Genomic DNA, 15,925 nt, shown 5'->3' on the forward strand with positions numbered 1-15,925 from the left:
ATTTCACTACGTAAAATTTATTTGCTTTTTTTAATAAAAAATGTATAACACCAGCACCTACTCTTCAATCAGTTAATTTATGAAACCATTCTGTTTTGTAGAATACACATTGGCATTGAAACAGTTTAAGGAAATGTAATAGCTATCTACAAAAAAGTTAATTTTGATTTTATTCCCCCCACTTTTTTATGAGTCTGCACACATAAATGAAAACAGTTTATGAGTCTGCACACATAAAACAAAAATTTAAATTTTCAAACATTTTATATTCAGTAATGAAAAAGAAGTACACTGCTTTCCTGCTATGGTCTTTTTAAAGGACTTAAAAGTTTCAAGTTAAAAAAAAAGGTACTAGGATAACTCTGCTGTATCTTACAACAGCATTTTTATATAGAACGATTTAATCGGCATGCAACTTCTCTATGTTGTTACATACCTGTAATTTAGGGAAAATTACACCCATTTTACAGAAAAAAATCCCAATACATACACTGCAATAAGCTCAAAGCTATGTTAAAAAGACCAGTGTGAACGGCACACAAAAAATTGTTTCTTTATAAATTATTAACTGGAATTCCTGATCATGAAGTAGGCACGGGGAGATCTAGTCCTCAGGGCTTTGCTCTCTGGAAGAACACCTTTAAGTAGTTTTAAAAACTTTAGCATCAGGCTGCTGAAGGGCTTGACAAAACTCCTGAATTATCTCTGGAGCTACTTGCAAGGAAGGCAGGTATTCCTGTTGAAGATACTGAACACATTCTGGGCCCCGTTTGAGATGAATTGTTTTCAGTGTCACCGCACACTCAGATAAAGCCAATACTGTTTGTGCATCTGCCAGGTCAAAGGTTTGTTTTAAAGGTGCTAGGAAACATGCGGGGACAATGTGCTTATAAACAAAATCAGCAAATCCCACTGGTCCATCTTTACCTCCCCAGAGTTCTACCAACTTGGAAAGGATAATAAAACATGTTTTCTGAGCAATGGGACCTGGATATTCAACTGCTCCTTGAATAACAGTAACCAGCACTCGTTCTACACTCTCTGCACCTTGATTTGCTATGACTTCACTCATTCCACTGCCTGTGACTGTTTGCAGGAAAGCAAAGTAACTCCTCCGCAACATCTGCTTCTCTAAAGCAGCAGATTGGTCATTTTCTTCTGCTGGTCGGAGCAAAACTTCAAAAATTGCATGAAGAAGAGGCATGAACATCTGTTGTAAAAATGGGGATACCTGTATCTTAAATTTGGCTGTGATCTGGTTGATGAGAGGGATGAATTCCTGGAGGTCTTTTGCTTCACAGTCTTTGAGCATGTGTTCTGAAGCGGATGGAATGAAGGGAAGGACTTCTTCCTCCAGGCAAATAATCATGCGATGAAGGAAAGTGCGGACTCCACTTCTGAGAACATCCTTTTGTAAGGGACAGCTGAGAGCTGGCAGGAACGTCTGTAAACAGTCCAGGTAAACTTCCGAGCAGCCACACTGCTTCACGGTCTGCTTGTTGCTGAAAGCTTTGCTGGTTCGACTAGCAAATCCAACAGCATGGTTGAGACAGTCTGCTAGAGATGCCTGCCTTTCTTCGTCCTGTGCCAGCATCAATTTTTCTAACAGAATTTTAAACTTCTCCATGAGTGGAGTCAACAGATTCCTCATTAATGCCTGCTTCCGCTCTGCTGGATACTCACTATTAACAATTAGCACTCCAGCTGTCTCATAGATAAATAATTGATCGTCGCTGCTCAACAAGGACTGGTAACCATTCTCAGGTGGAGAAAGCTCTAATAAATCTTGTATTCTATTCAGAATATCCTCAATGAAAGGATTCATTTGTTTATTGAGAGATTTAACAAATCTGGAGAATAGGTAAGCGGTTCTGCTCCGGACTTTAGCACTAGAGTGCTGCAGACCCCTGTGATCTAAGAAAGCCATTAGTACACATGGAATGTGCTGAGGTTCAACTGTGAAAAACTTTTCGTATCTAACAACCGTTTCGAAGAACTCCAATGTCACAGATGTGTGCTGATAGGAACTAACTCCTGATGTCACCAGAGTGCGCATCATATCCTGCAAAGCACTAGCTTTTGAAACATCACCTGAGAAGTGAGCACCATGAGATACTGGAAGAGCTTCTGCCAACATATACAGCAATCTTATTGCCACTTCAACTTCCATAAACCGTGTAGTCTGCCAGTTCTGCAGTGTAGAACTGAACACTCTGCGAACAGAAGCCAGCAGTAACTCTGGTGAAACTTGAGCCAGCCTGTCCAACAATAACTTCAGTTGTTTTCTATATTCTACAAACATGGCTTCATCTTCACCCTCATTTTCAAAGTTATATTCTTCATCGTAAGTTAATTTTTTCATAACAGCCAACATGATTGCCTCTACATTAGCTTTTTGTTGATCTGAAAGCACTGTAAGCTGTTTCAAAATATGAAGATAATCGTAACAAAATCCAATAATGTTAGAAGAGATGTCATCATCCTCATGAATTAGGAGCTGCAACATCAGCGCCACCTTTGTTTCAATAGCTTGCAGTGCCTCCTGAGCATTTTTGATATCTCCATTTTTAATTAATTTAGTCCAGCTAACTATCAATGACTGTCCCATTCCATTGACCAGTTTAGAAAATCTGGCCAGGAAGTCAACATCTTCTTCCCGGTCAATGCTGAAAAACCCAGCAGACTGTAACACTTGACACAAAGATTCTACCAGTTTCATTTTATCAACAGGATCCATTCCTTTATTTACAATTTCAAATAAACAATCACATGCTTCTTCCCGTAGAACTTCTATTGACATATGACCTAGCAGCATATTTATAAACCTATCATTGGCTATAAGGGATAAGTCTATCCAAGAGACATAAGCCCCAACTACTTCAAGGCACTGGCATGTCACTTCTGAATTGGTATACTGATAATTTTGTAGGATTTGGTACCATGATTCCACCAAGTTTGGAATGCACTGTTCCCTCATGGTATCCTTTATGAGAGTATTCCTACGAGCCTCCTCTGAGGTGTGAACCACATCACGATCCACCAACTCTGAATCAATAGCCATGAGAATTCGGAGGTACAGATCTACTCCCCTTGGATTTAGGTCCACTACTGAGAGAATGTCAAAAAAAAAAAAATTTGGGCAATTTAGTGAGATATTCTGTAACAAAAAGCAAGGCGAAGACTTGGGCAGCTTTATTTCGTATGAAGGTCTTCTCTGGTTGGGGATTCAGCATCTGAGCTTGAAGCCAAGATACGAGCGTCTCTCTAATTAGTTGTTGTTGAACAGTGGTTAGTTCTGAATATTTGTATTTAACTTGATGTTCCAGTACTTGGAAGCAGAAAAACTTAATATGATCATCACTGTATGTCCTCTGAGCCAGAGCTTCTGCACACACCTGCCAGGCATCTGGGGAAATCTTTAACTGTTCAAAATAGGCCAGGGCCCTTTGTCTGAAGTCTGAATCAGCATTTGGATTTAGACCTAAGAGAGCCTGTTCATCCATTCCTGCTGCTATACTTGGAGTTTTCTGATTACAATAGGCGTGCCCTCTAATCCCACAGAAGAATCCACAAACATCTTCCCTATCACTCCATCCTGCCTGCCCGCCTGCACTCCCGAGGGCCGGTCAGTGGAGCCGCGCCGCAAGCAGGGAGCGAGAAGAGCGGCCCTCGTCCTCGTCGTCCTCCGCCACGGCCGCGGCGCTAACGCTGGAGACGGAGCTGGCCGGGGCCGCGCGCCTCTCGCCGCTCTGCGTCTCCTGGCGCCTTCTCTTGCGTGGCGCCGGGCAGGCAAGCTAGCAAGCTGGCGGGCGGGGTTGGCGCCCCAGGAAGGATAAGAGCGTGAGGGCTGGCTAACGCCGCCACGGCCGTCGCCGCTGAGTCAGCGCGAAGCGCGCTCCCCGCGTCGGTGTCGCGCGGACCAAAGCCAGCAGCCTCATGGAGAGGGCTGACGACGGCCCGAGGGCCCGGACCGGGAGCCTACGACTCCAGTATCACGACTTTCTTCTATGTTAATTGTTCTTTAATCTCCTCTCTGTGTCCTTTTTTGGCAATCAACATTCTCTTAGTAAAAAAAAAAAAAAAATCTAATTCCATTAGGTTCTCAAATACATTTGGATATTATTGATCTCAGTGTTCTTCTCTTATTTTAAATTTTCTTTGTTCCCCAGTATCATTTTTATTGATAAGCTGGCAAATTACTTATCCACTTTATTGTTATTTTTAGCTTTGGAGAATTCTGCTGCTGCTGCTAAGTTGCTTCAGTCATGTCCAACCCTGTGCAACCCTATAGATGGCAGCCCACCAGGTTCCCCCATCACTGGGATTCTCCAAGCAAGAGTACTGGAGTGGGTTACCATTTCCTTCTCCTTGGAGAATGAGTTCTTTCATTTATTATTTCTGTCATCTATGGGGTTTTCAACATCAATTAAAAATAATTGCTACTCTCTTCTCCTTTCTTTAATATTATTTTCTGATGCCTTGAAATGTATACTTACTTAATTTATCATTATTTCCTATTTATTAACTCAAGTATTTATAAAGTTATAAAATTTTATTTGAATACCCCTTATAGTTTGTAATGTAATGATTTGTAAAATATTATTTTATATGTATTTGTCAATTTTGTTTTAATCAACCAAAGGGTTGTTTAAATGAGAATTTCAGTTTTAAGTGGTAGAATTTTAGGTGTTTTTAACTTCAAGCTTTAAAGTTAAATTCTAGATATACTTCTTTAGATCAGAGAATATTTCTACACTATTTCTCATTTTTGGAGTTCATTGTATTTCTGTAATTCTTCCAGGACATATAAATAGGACATAGGAAAGAATAAAGAAAAAAAAAAAAAAAGGAAAGAAAGAAGAAAGGGAGGGAAAGAGGAAGGAAAGAAAGAGAGAAAGAAAAAGAAGGCACAAAGAAAGATATTTGTCTGATTTCAAGTTATTTTGAAGGGGAAAATCAGTTCTTCCAATAAATCAGACTGTGATGTGTCTAACACGGTATTAAATAACCACAAAACACCAAGAAGAAACAGTTTTTCTAACTGGACTCCCCCAGTCTACAAGGAAACTGTAAAAAGACTAAGAAATCTGTAAGTATCTGCTACTTTCTCACTATAACTTTTCCTACTTTATTCTTTGCACCTCTTGAGCAATAATTACTGAGATGCCCAGTTGCTGATCTTCTTTTTGCCAGTAACTAAATCTAGAGAGAGTACCTGCTTACTCAATTCATACTTGGATTCATTCAGCAAAGCATGTATTCTATAAAAAGCCCATTCCCACTTATTGAGATGTCTACAGCTTCTGTAGAGTGAGCTACAAAAGCAAAATAAACCTAAATTTTGATTTTAGGTGTGTTTGATTGGTAGGCTTCCACAATATAGAGTTTCTGTATGTATTTACTCTCATTAATGATATCAAGTAATTTTTCTGTAACTTTATTTAATTTTTTTTTCTCAACTTGATCTTTCATGAACTGGGAGAGGTAAATTTAACATTTACTATTACAGTACCATTGTGCATTTTTAATCCATGCATTTTGTGATCTTTCAGTTTGTATATATTAAGGTGATATTATTTAATATACAGATTTTTTCATGAATATATCTACACAAAGTTCTCTATGCAAGGTATTTAAAGATATTACATTAAAGAATGTTTGTATAAGAAGACTTATCAAAATAGTAAAACTAGAATTGCCTCTGTCTTCAGAGATGATTCAGGGTGGTAAATATAAACATCTTTCCTTTCTTTTCTGCAGAGGTTTGTTTACAGTTCAGGTGAAGATAAGGTTTCTCTCTGCAAAGCAAATATGAGCAGCTCACCAGCAACCTTAAGCAATATCAGAGTTTCATAATTTTAGGCTTTCTCTCCGAGAGTGCAGAAAAATGCACACTGTTGCATGGGCTGGCATCATCTGGTTTCTTTTGATACTGTTTGTGTAACAGTTGGATCCATATCTCTTTGCTTCTATGCTCATCATTCAGTCCACGATTTGGGACTTCTGGAAATGTTGAAGAAGGCAATGAACTCCTCTCAATTACAACATCCTATGGTTTAACTGACTAATGAGATTGAAAGAAGTATAATAAGTGATCTCAGTCTTTTTTTTTTTTAAACATGCTTGTCAACAGGATGGGTGTGTAATTAATTCTTTTTTTTTTCCCCTCAAGTTCAAGCTCAGGTATAACTTCTGTTCAACCTTTACTCCTCCAACCTCAAGGCCTCGCTTTTGGGTAAATGAGTCTATTCTGTAGCACCAAATTATGCACTGCATGTTATACATGTGCAAGATGGTATTGCTGGAGATTCATGTTATATTTAAAATACAATCTTACCAAAATGAACTGATATGATCTGCATTTGCCTGACTCCTGTGTCAGTTTCCTAGTTGGTTAGAGAACATATACAGAAAAGAGAGGTACTGCTCCGTAATGTCTGCATATTCATGCAGATTCATGGAAGTGGTTTTTTTTCCCCCATTTCCTTTCTGCATGTTTCCTCCAAAAATGGCACTTTCAATTATTCTTTATAAAATTAAAATAGCTTAGCTATAGACTCACAGCAAGAGTAATAGTACCAGACACCAAAAAAGATTTTTGTCCTGAGACTTTTTATATTATACATGTAGAGGATATTTAAAAAATTTTATATACTTCATTTTCTTGTTCTTTTTTAAGGACAGGTATTTGAAAAAAGGGCTCATCAAATGTTCAAAAAGAGTATCAAAGACCTTTTCAGACACTTTCTTTTTGAGAAACACATGAATTAGAAAATTATTTAATGACTTAAGATGTTTTCATTAACTTTCAGATCTATTGATATAATTAAAGAATGCCTTTGGAACTCACAGGCTTCCCTGGTAGCTCAGCTGGTAAAGAGCCCACCTGCAATGTGGGAGACCTGGGTTCGATCCCTGGGTTGGGAAGATCTGCTGGAGAAGGGACAGACTACCTACTCCAATATTCTTGGGCTTCCCTGGTGGTCTCAGATGGTAAAGAAACCACCTGCAATGTGGGAGACCTGGGTTCGATCCCTGGGTTGGGAAGATCCCCTGGAGGAAGGAATGGCTACCCACTCGAGTATTCTAGCCTGGAGAATTCTGTGGACTGTATAGTCCATGGGATCACAAAGATTCAGCATGACTGAGTGACTTTCACTTCTCTTGGAACTCACAAATATTTGCCACACCTTCTGCTGTTGAGAAATAAGACAATTGCTCCCTGCTTGTTGAATCATATTGAGTTAGTAATTGATGTTCAGTCTAGAAACACTTCTTTCCAACCCCTTTTAGGGCTTCTCTTACATCTTGGTTTCTCAGACTGTAGATGAGAGGGTTTAACATGGGAATCACAACCCCATAAAAAATGGAAGCCATTTTTTCTTGCTCTTGAGACTCTATGGTACCACGGTGCAGGTACATATAAGAGAGTGTTCCATAGAAAATGGTGACAGCTGTCAGGTGGGAGGCACAGGTGGAGAAGGCTTTCTTCCTCCCTGCAGCAGAAGAGATCTTCAGGATGGCAGACAAGATAAACATGTAGGAAAAGATGATGACCAGTATAGTGAATGTCGAGTTAAAACCCACAAAGGCTGCTAGTACCATGATGCTGAAGTAAATATCAGAGCATGAGAGGGCCAGAATTGGGGGTTCATCACAGAAAAAGTGGTTAATTTTATTGGATTTGCAAAACTTCAGTGAGAAAGTAAAACTTACATTGACAGAAGCATTCAAGAAGCCCATGAAGTATGAACCAGTTAAGAGTTGACTGCAGACTCTCTGGGACATGACAGTTCCATAGCGAAGTGGGTTACAGATGGCCACATAACGGTCCACTGCCATAGCTGCCAGGATGTAGCAATCACTTGTTACAAAGGTACCATAGACTAGTAATTGCACCATACATCCGAAGAATGAGATGGAATTTTTGGTGCTCATCAAATTATGCAACATCTTGGGAGTGATAGCAGTGGCATAACAGAGATCAACAAAAGCCAAGTTTTGGAGGAAAACATACATGGGGGTGTGAAGGGAAGAGTCAGTCTTGATGAGGAGGATCATGCCTATGTTACCCACTAGCGTGGCCATGTAGATCACTAGAAATACTGTGAAAAAGACATGCCAAGACTTATGTTGACCAGCGAATCCCAGGAGAACGAATTCAGTTACTTCAGTACCATTGTTTTGTCCCATGGCTTGTAATGATGAAATAATGGCTGAAAAGTTGCAAAGAAAGAGCAGAGAAAGCTGACTATTGTGATTCTTAAATTCTAGAACTGGAAATAGTACAATATATAACTTCACAGTAGGGTCAGAGAATAATTTCCATGACATAATTGACTTAGATGTTTAAAGGTTGAACCTTGATATTTGACTGAGATATTTTAGTTTGGGGATGTTGTTGTGGACCAAACAGCATCTGTATTCTCAGAGTGCAGAGTGATGGGTATTTCATATCAATCCAGGAACAAATGAGATATACATAAAGAAATACTCTAATTATTCTTTCTTTTATGCTCCCTATACTTTAATTGGGCTTCCCAGCTTGCTCAGTGGGTAAAGAATCCGCCTGCAATGCAGGAGACACAGGAGACATGGGTTCAACTCCCATGGAGGAGGGCATAGCAACCCACTCCAGTATTGTCTAGAGAATGCCATGGACAGAGGAGCTTGGTGGGACAGTCCATGGGTCACAAAGAGTCAGATGTGACTGAAGCAACTGAGCATGCAAGCACACATGCATACTTTAATTAGAAATTCTAATTGGTTTCATTACTAAACACTGTATTTTTGTATTTGAAATCTTCACATATACATAGAATTCTATAAGATCTTGTTTACAGTCATCTTCATATTTTTTCACGTTATCCTTTTCCTTTCCTTTGCAGCTCCTCTCTGCTATGATGGTCTCAGTGAAATTGTAGAGTTCCTTATGGAAGTGTTTATTACAGTATTTATGGCTTGCAAAGGATTTATTTATTTATAAAATTTCCAATCTGTTGTGATCCTTTACTTTTGTAAAAAACAACGAGACGTTCTCAGCATTGTGAACATTTTGTGATAGTTTAAGTGGCCAATCTCACTTTCTGTAGTTGCCCCATCACAGACTAGAAACAGAGAGTCCAAGGGCGGGTGCTGGTCGGTGGACCACACAGCGAGTAGCGCTGCTCCGTGGTGTCCATCCATCCCTCTGTGCTTTCCTGGTGATGGACAGCACACTGCCTACAATGTGTCTCCACTCCAAATAACCCAGAGTGAAATTTCTGTAGGGTGTATTCCTAGAGAAGAAATTTTTCATCTGGAGGTATATTCGTATTTAACTTGGTCAAGGTTTTTCAGATCACTTTCTGTAATGGATGTCCCAGTGTACAGTCATACTACTCATGCATGGGGATTCCCATGTCCTTATTTCCTAGTGAAAATTTGTTATTTTTCCTAATGTTTTTCTGCCAGGAAAATAGGTACAAAGTGTTGACTCATTTTTATTCATTTGTCCCCTTTAATTAAAAAAATGTGATTTTTGTCTATTATTCTTCTTAGATTTTGGGGGTTCTGTTGTTTTGTAAATTGCCTATTTATATTATTGATAAATACTTCTATTGATTGATTTTATGTGTTCTTTGTTTATCTAATATTTGAATATCTCATCAGTTTTTGTCTGAAAATTTTTCTCACATTTTATCGTCTATTAATTTTGCTTATGGTATCCTTTAGAAAACAGAAATTCTTAAATTTAAAATAACAAGTCTTCATTTATTTGCCTTATGCTTGTTCATTTGAAAAGTAAACTTAATTTCCCGGTTCATTTCCCCAGGATAGTAAAATGCAATAATAGAACTTTTTTCATTTTAGGTTGCTGGCATATGGTGTTTGTGGCACTGCACATTTTATATCATATATATAATTTGATAAATATTATTAGTGTTTTGTCAGTATTTATTTTTTAAAAAGGAAGCAGGCAGAGAGGATAGAGTAATAGTAGTCACTGTGTGTCTCACTCTGTGTGTATGCACAAAATATTTAAATATTTTAAAACCATTATGTGATTTGACTTTTATTAAAAGTTTATAGATAATAGACCCAAGTATGTTGTAGGAAACTTCTACCAAACATTTTTGAAATGATTAATTCTAATATTTACTCACGTAAATTTGTTTGAAACACATACAAATGTCAAAGAATTAGTATCCAGTGTAAGTAATTTCTATAAACTGCCCCATGGGAAAAATTCACAAATGATATAATCAGGACAATTGTACAAGGGAAACTTATATGGCCAATAGGAAAATATCACATATAACAACTCAGCAGTAATCAGATATGTGTATATTAGTACTTCCTTGAAATAGAATTTTACACTTCTCAGTCTAAAATGCAAAGTTTAGGTGAGAATGTAGACTCACATATTTCTGACGTGAAGGTAAATTAGGATAGTCACGTTGGAGACAAGTTTGGAAATATTAATGAAATTAAACACATACTTCCCTTTGGTCCAGAATTTCCATTGTAAGTACATACTCTACACCAAATATGTAACTGAGCCTCCAATGAAAATAACGACGACTAGGCAGCTTGCAGCAGTTGAGTACATAGATCTGTATATGATCAATGATTGTAATAGTGTCACTCTAGTTATGGGAAGGTGCAATAAGAGGGAATGTTTTCCTGGACCATGGAAGACGGGTGTCGAGAGAACTTTAATTATAAGACTGAGTACAATAATAGCACACCGAGTGGTCTATCAGCAAAGCCTTCTCTAGAACTGGGAAAGAGCCTAGCAATGTGGGATGGAATGGTCATGAAACACCTCCCAAAGTACTGCTGAGTTTATGACCACTTGCGGAACCTGTCAACTACAAACTGGCACTGCCAAGGGCATTTGCCAGTGACTGAACAACAATACCAAGGGCATTTGCCATCTGCCTCCGCAATTTCTGCAGATTGAATCCTGTGCTGCTGCAACTGTTGACCTTCGACATGCCCTGAAGGGAGTTCAGGGTGGAGACTCAGGCACTTTGTGCTCCAGGAAAACTGGTAGAACAGGTCTTTAGGTAGATAGATACTTTTAGGAACTGATTTCATGATCTGAATCCTTGCATCTCGTCATATGTAGGAAAGCACTAAATCCCTTTGTGATGACATCAGCTCCTCGTGACAAGCAGAAAACCTCTCATAAAGTAAGCTCTTGATTGCACTGAACTCCTCCTTTACCAAAATCATATATTTTGAGCTTCCCCCACTACCTCCTCGGAGCGGTCTCTCAAACTATCTAAGGTGCTGTCTCCAGGACTGCAGTCCTTATTTTGCCTCAAATAAAACTTACACACACACAAAGTACATATTCTAGATAAATTAATGACCACATAAACAAAGATATATAGGCACACTAGACCTGTAAATATGTGTACATATGAATGCATACACAGAAGAATGTTCATAGCAGCATTCTTGAACACAGGAAAAATAAAACCCTTATTAATATTATAAAAAAATAATATTAATAAACCAATGAGAATTCAGTAAACTGGTGCTGTAACATTTAAGTAGATATATTTCTGAAGTGGAATACTGAGTAATAAAAAGCAAGTTGCCAAAGTTAGATGGTGACTAAATGAATGATTCACTTGAAAAGACCCTGATGCTGGGAAAGATTGAAGGCAGGAGGAGAAGGGGACAACAGAGGATGAGATGGGTGGATGGCATCACCGACTCAATGGATAGGAGTTTGAGTAAACTCTGGGAGTTGGTGATGGACAGGGAGGGCTGGTGTGCTGCAGTCCATGGGGTCGCAAAGAGTCGGACACGACTGAACAACTGAACTGAACTGAACTGACATGAATGCTTGTTATACTATTTTAAATATATTTTTATGCACCTTCAATATTGTGCAATGACAGAAGTTCCTCACAAAAACCCCACATCCCCATACGTCAGTAGAAGGCTCCTTCCCTGAAGTCAGTAACTCCAGGCAGAGCTGTGGCTCCACGGATGTGATGGTCAGTTTGGGGTAAGAAGGGACCTTTAGTGGTGCAGATGGAGTGTAGCAAACCAAACCCCATGACTGATGTCGACAATCTGGCTCTTTCAAACATCTTGAGAAATGAACAGAGTGGGATAACTCTGTAGTGAAGGAACAAGAAACAATTCTCTCCTTTCAACACTGAGTGTGAGCTAAGGGCCAATAAATATGTGAGTTGCTTCCTCAGGTGAATTTACTGTGAAATAAATTAAATGCAGCACTGTCAAGGAGGCTTCCATCTAGTAGGTGAATGCACTTTTCAGAGGAAGCTAACATTGATCATAAGTCCACTTAACTAGCATCTCAATGAGATGATGACATTTGCTGTGTTAATCATTTTGAATTCAAATAAAATGTATGCCACGACACTTTTCAAGTCATGTAAAAATCAGTACAAAGGCACACACACACACACACATACACACAAGAACCTAAATTTTTGAACACACTTAACCTATTCTGAAACCTGCTGTTTTTGCAGCTCCATTTGTATTCAGGACTATGCAGTAGAAAGGACCTGAGTCTGAACTCCAGTCCTACAATCTCACGGAGATAAATGATATAACTCTACCCCCCAACCTCAGCTTTACCTTATATAAAATTGGGATCACAGAATTACTTATAAGGTATGAGGCTCATTCTGACACCACGTACAGCAGCAAACGTTTGGAAACAGAGTTAAATAAATCAGAATAGATTCATACTATGAATCATGGGTTTCCCTTGTGGCTCAGACAGTAAAGGATCTGTCTGCAATGCAGGAGACCCAGGTTCAGTCCTTGGGTTGGGAAGATCTCCTGGAGAAGGGCAGGGCAACCCACTCCTGTATTCTTGCCTAGAGAATTGCATGAACAAGGAGCCAGGCAGGCTACAGTCCACAGGGTCACAAAGAGTCGGACACAACCGAACGACTAACACTTTCACTTTTTCTTTCATGAATCAATATATAGTCCAAGAAGCATGAGATAAATATATACTCTTATGGAAAGGTGCTCATATCAGATTGCCAAATGAACAAACCAAGTTGCAGAATAGTATGCAAATCTGGACTCTCTTAAAATAATACTTTTTTTGTTTTGAACTCACCCTCCTTTAGCTAATTTTCTTTGTTTATCCATGAAGAAGCTCTGGAAGGATTCATGTCAAACTTTCAATTGCTATCGTCAGGCATGGGAGTAGATAGAGGAGGTCTTTAAATATTAGCACTTTTTCATTTTAAAATAACTTTGTTTTACATGATGAATGTGACTTAAAGTGATGTGATTTATATAAACTCTCCAGCACAGGGCCAGCCATTGAATGGACACTCAAAACTGGTCATAACACATGCAAATAACACACTAAAATCAGGTACTACTGACCACTAATCATTCATTCATTCATTAAGTCTTTCAGTCAGTTGTTCATTCATATCCTCAGACAACACTCAGCCCAGTTCAAAGTTCCCTTACTCCACTTCCACTGTGTCATCAGGGATGAAGCCTTTATTCTTGGTCTCAGGGTGAAACTTACTAGAACTTTGGCTCTGACCCTTTTGTTTGACCATTTCCAGGACACCCTGGGATGATACATGACTGTGTGAAAAGTGGGCTGTGCTCTGGTCTACTTACACAAGAGTTTCATCCAGATTCTCGTTCTGCAACTGGTCCCGGCCGATTGCCTACCACGGTCTCTGCATGCCTCCTTCTAACTGGGGAGTTTAAAGCTGAAGCCTAAGGGAACAATATTTGCTCCCTTGAGAACCTGAGCTTCCAGGGGCTGTAATGGAATCAGAATAAACAATGTTCAGTAGTTATTTCTGCTGAAGAACACTCAAGCTTTCTCTAGAGAAGATGCATTTAATCATGTTACTGTCATTGGGGACTTCTCTTTGTGTGCTGTCTTGTTACAGAACAACTCCTTTAAAATTTTTTTGTTATGAGTCATGTTGAACAATTTTTATTATGCCTAAGAAAATGCGTTCACTTCTAAAAAACTGGCCTCATCACCAAAATCAGAAAAAAAAAAAAATAGAGCTATCTGGAAAAAAGAAACTCCAAACTGATATAAATTTATAATCAGAGTTACTACTATTTGAATACATTTTTTATATTACCACTTTGACCACTTTTTTTTAATTTGAAGGAAAAACTGACTCTGATCCGTTTCTTTCTAATAATGTTTATATTTTAAAATAAGCCCTGGATAAAGACCCTCTTTCTTTTTTTTTTTTTTAAACTAACTGTTCTAATTTTATTTACTTTGATAGATCCAATCAGATTCCTAAGCAGGGCTGTGTTACAATTTGTGTGCTCCCATGTTTGGGAGCATTTAGGGGAATGCTTGTTAATAAGTTTGTTATAGTCTTAAGTAGGAATAGTCTCATATAAACCAAAATTTCTATTTGTTTGTTACAGTGAGTTAAAAGGTTTTCATTCAAACTAGACTTTTGTGACCTAATAATTATTCCCTACTGTCACTTGCCAATTAAACTAGTAAGCAAAAGAAAAATAATAGATGTTTGGGATAATTAAATGTACTTTTTTTTAGACATTTGATTTTTTTTGTTAATCTATATGACATTCTAATTTTATGCTTATTTATTTTCTCTTTATAGCCTTTGTTCTTATATGTCTCTAAGACTATTCATGTATGTTGTTCAATTGCTCAGTTGTATCTGACTCCTTGTGGCCCCATAGACTACAGCATGCCAGGCTTCTCTGTCCATCACCAACTCCCAGAGCTTACTCAAACTCATGTCCATTGAATTGGTGATGCCATCCAACCATTTCATCCTCTGTTGTCCCTTTCTCATCCTGCCTTCAATCTTTCCCAGCATCAGGGTCTTTTCCAATGAGTCAGTTCTTCACATCAGGTGGCCAAAATATTGGAGTTTCAGCTTTAGCATCAGTCCTTCCAATGAATATTCAGGATTGATTTCTTTTAGGATTGACTGGTTGGATCTCCCTGCAGTCCAAGGGACTCTCAAGAGTCTTCTCCAACACCACAGTTTGAAAGCATCTGTTCTTCAGTGCTCAGCCTTGTTTATGGTCCAAATCTCACATCCATACATGACTACTGGAGAAACCATAACTTTGACTAGATGGACCTTTGTTGGCAAAGTAATGTCTCTGCTTTTTAATATGCTGTTTAGAGATGTTATAACTTTTCTTTCAAGGAGCAAGCACCTTTTAATTTCATGGCTGCAGTCACCATCTGCATTGTAAAGACCCCCTTTCTTTCAGTTACAGTTTGCACCATCAGAATGCTTCAGTTAACAATCTGTGGAATAAGAGATTTTTAGTAGTCCTTGGCTATGAGGCTGCTAGGGTTAAATCTTTAATCAGTGAAAGGAGAAAGCTAGATTCAATCAGTCTGTAACTTCTTGTTGAAGGAAAGTGATTGGCCAAGGCTGGTGAACTGACTTTCAATATTCCTTATGACATGACCAGTGTCTCAGGAGTGTGTTCCATTTTGAGCAGATCAAAATACAACTTATTTTTGGCTGTTACTTTTGCAAAAAAGACTCACTTTTCCTTCATAGTAATAGTTTGGGAGTTAAGGTTCACTTTTGTGATTTTCCTAGTCCCTTCCACATGCTGGTTGCCTCACAGTCTAACCTGTCTGCTCTAGTGCTAGACACCACACTTCTTTTCAAATCAGGGAAAAGCATCCCGGAGGGTAGGGTGACAACAGCATACATACTCTTGATCAGGAAGACAGAAGCTGTCCCCAGGCCCAGCAGACTTCTGCCTGCCTCTCTCGGAGCTCTGGCCCTGTGGCCCGGGCTGCACGTCCCCCGTGACTCGATTTTAGCGCACCTGTGCTCAACAGCTCCGCCGGTGTTACTGTGGCAGGTTTCCGGCGGTGTGGCTCTGCTTCTCTGCCTCAGGAATATCTCGCATCCTGTGGAAGATACTGAGTGAC

At 38.9% G+C, this 15,925-nt stretch overlaps 2 protein-coding genes across 2 annotated transcripts; both read right to left on the reverse strand.

Moving 5' to 3' along the window:
- LOC122699786 (exportin-T-like) lies at positions 1–3,964 on the reverse strand. Its single transcript, XM_043912176.1, is given in 3 exon segments — positions 1–652; positions 655–3,130; positions 3,132–3,964. Coding segments are annotated over 3 exon segments (2,889 nt in total). The 5' UTR covers positions 3,504–3,964; the 3' UTR covers positions 1–611.
- A 3,299-nt stretch (positions 3,965–7,263) lies between these two features.
- LOC122700050 (putative olfactory receptor 5AK3) lies at positions 7,264–8,193 on the reverse strand. The gene has a single exon (XM_043912595.1). It carries the CDS (start codon positions 8,191–8,193, stop codon positions 7,264–7,266), a length of 930 nt encoding a protein of 309 aa, XP_043768530.1.
- Positions 8,194–15,925: the final 7,732 nt, after the last annotated feature.

The sequence above is a fragment of the Cervus elaphus genome, chromosome 1 (genome assembly GCF_910594005.1).
Source record: "Cervus elaphus chromosome 1, mCerEla1.1, whole genome shotgun sequence".
NCBI classification, from domain to species: domain Eukaryota; kingdom Metazoa; phylum Chordata; class Mammalia; order Artiodactyla; family Cervidae; genus Cervus; species Cervus elaphus.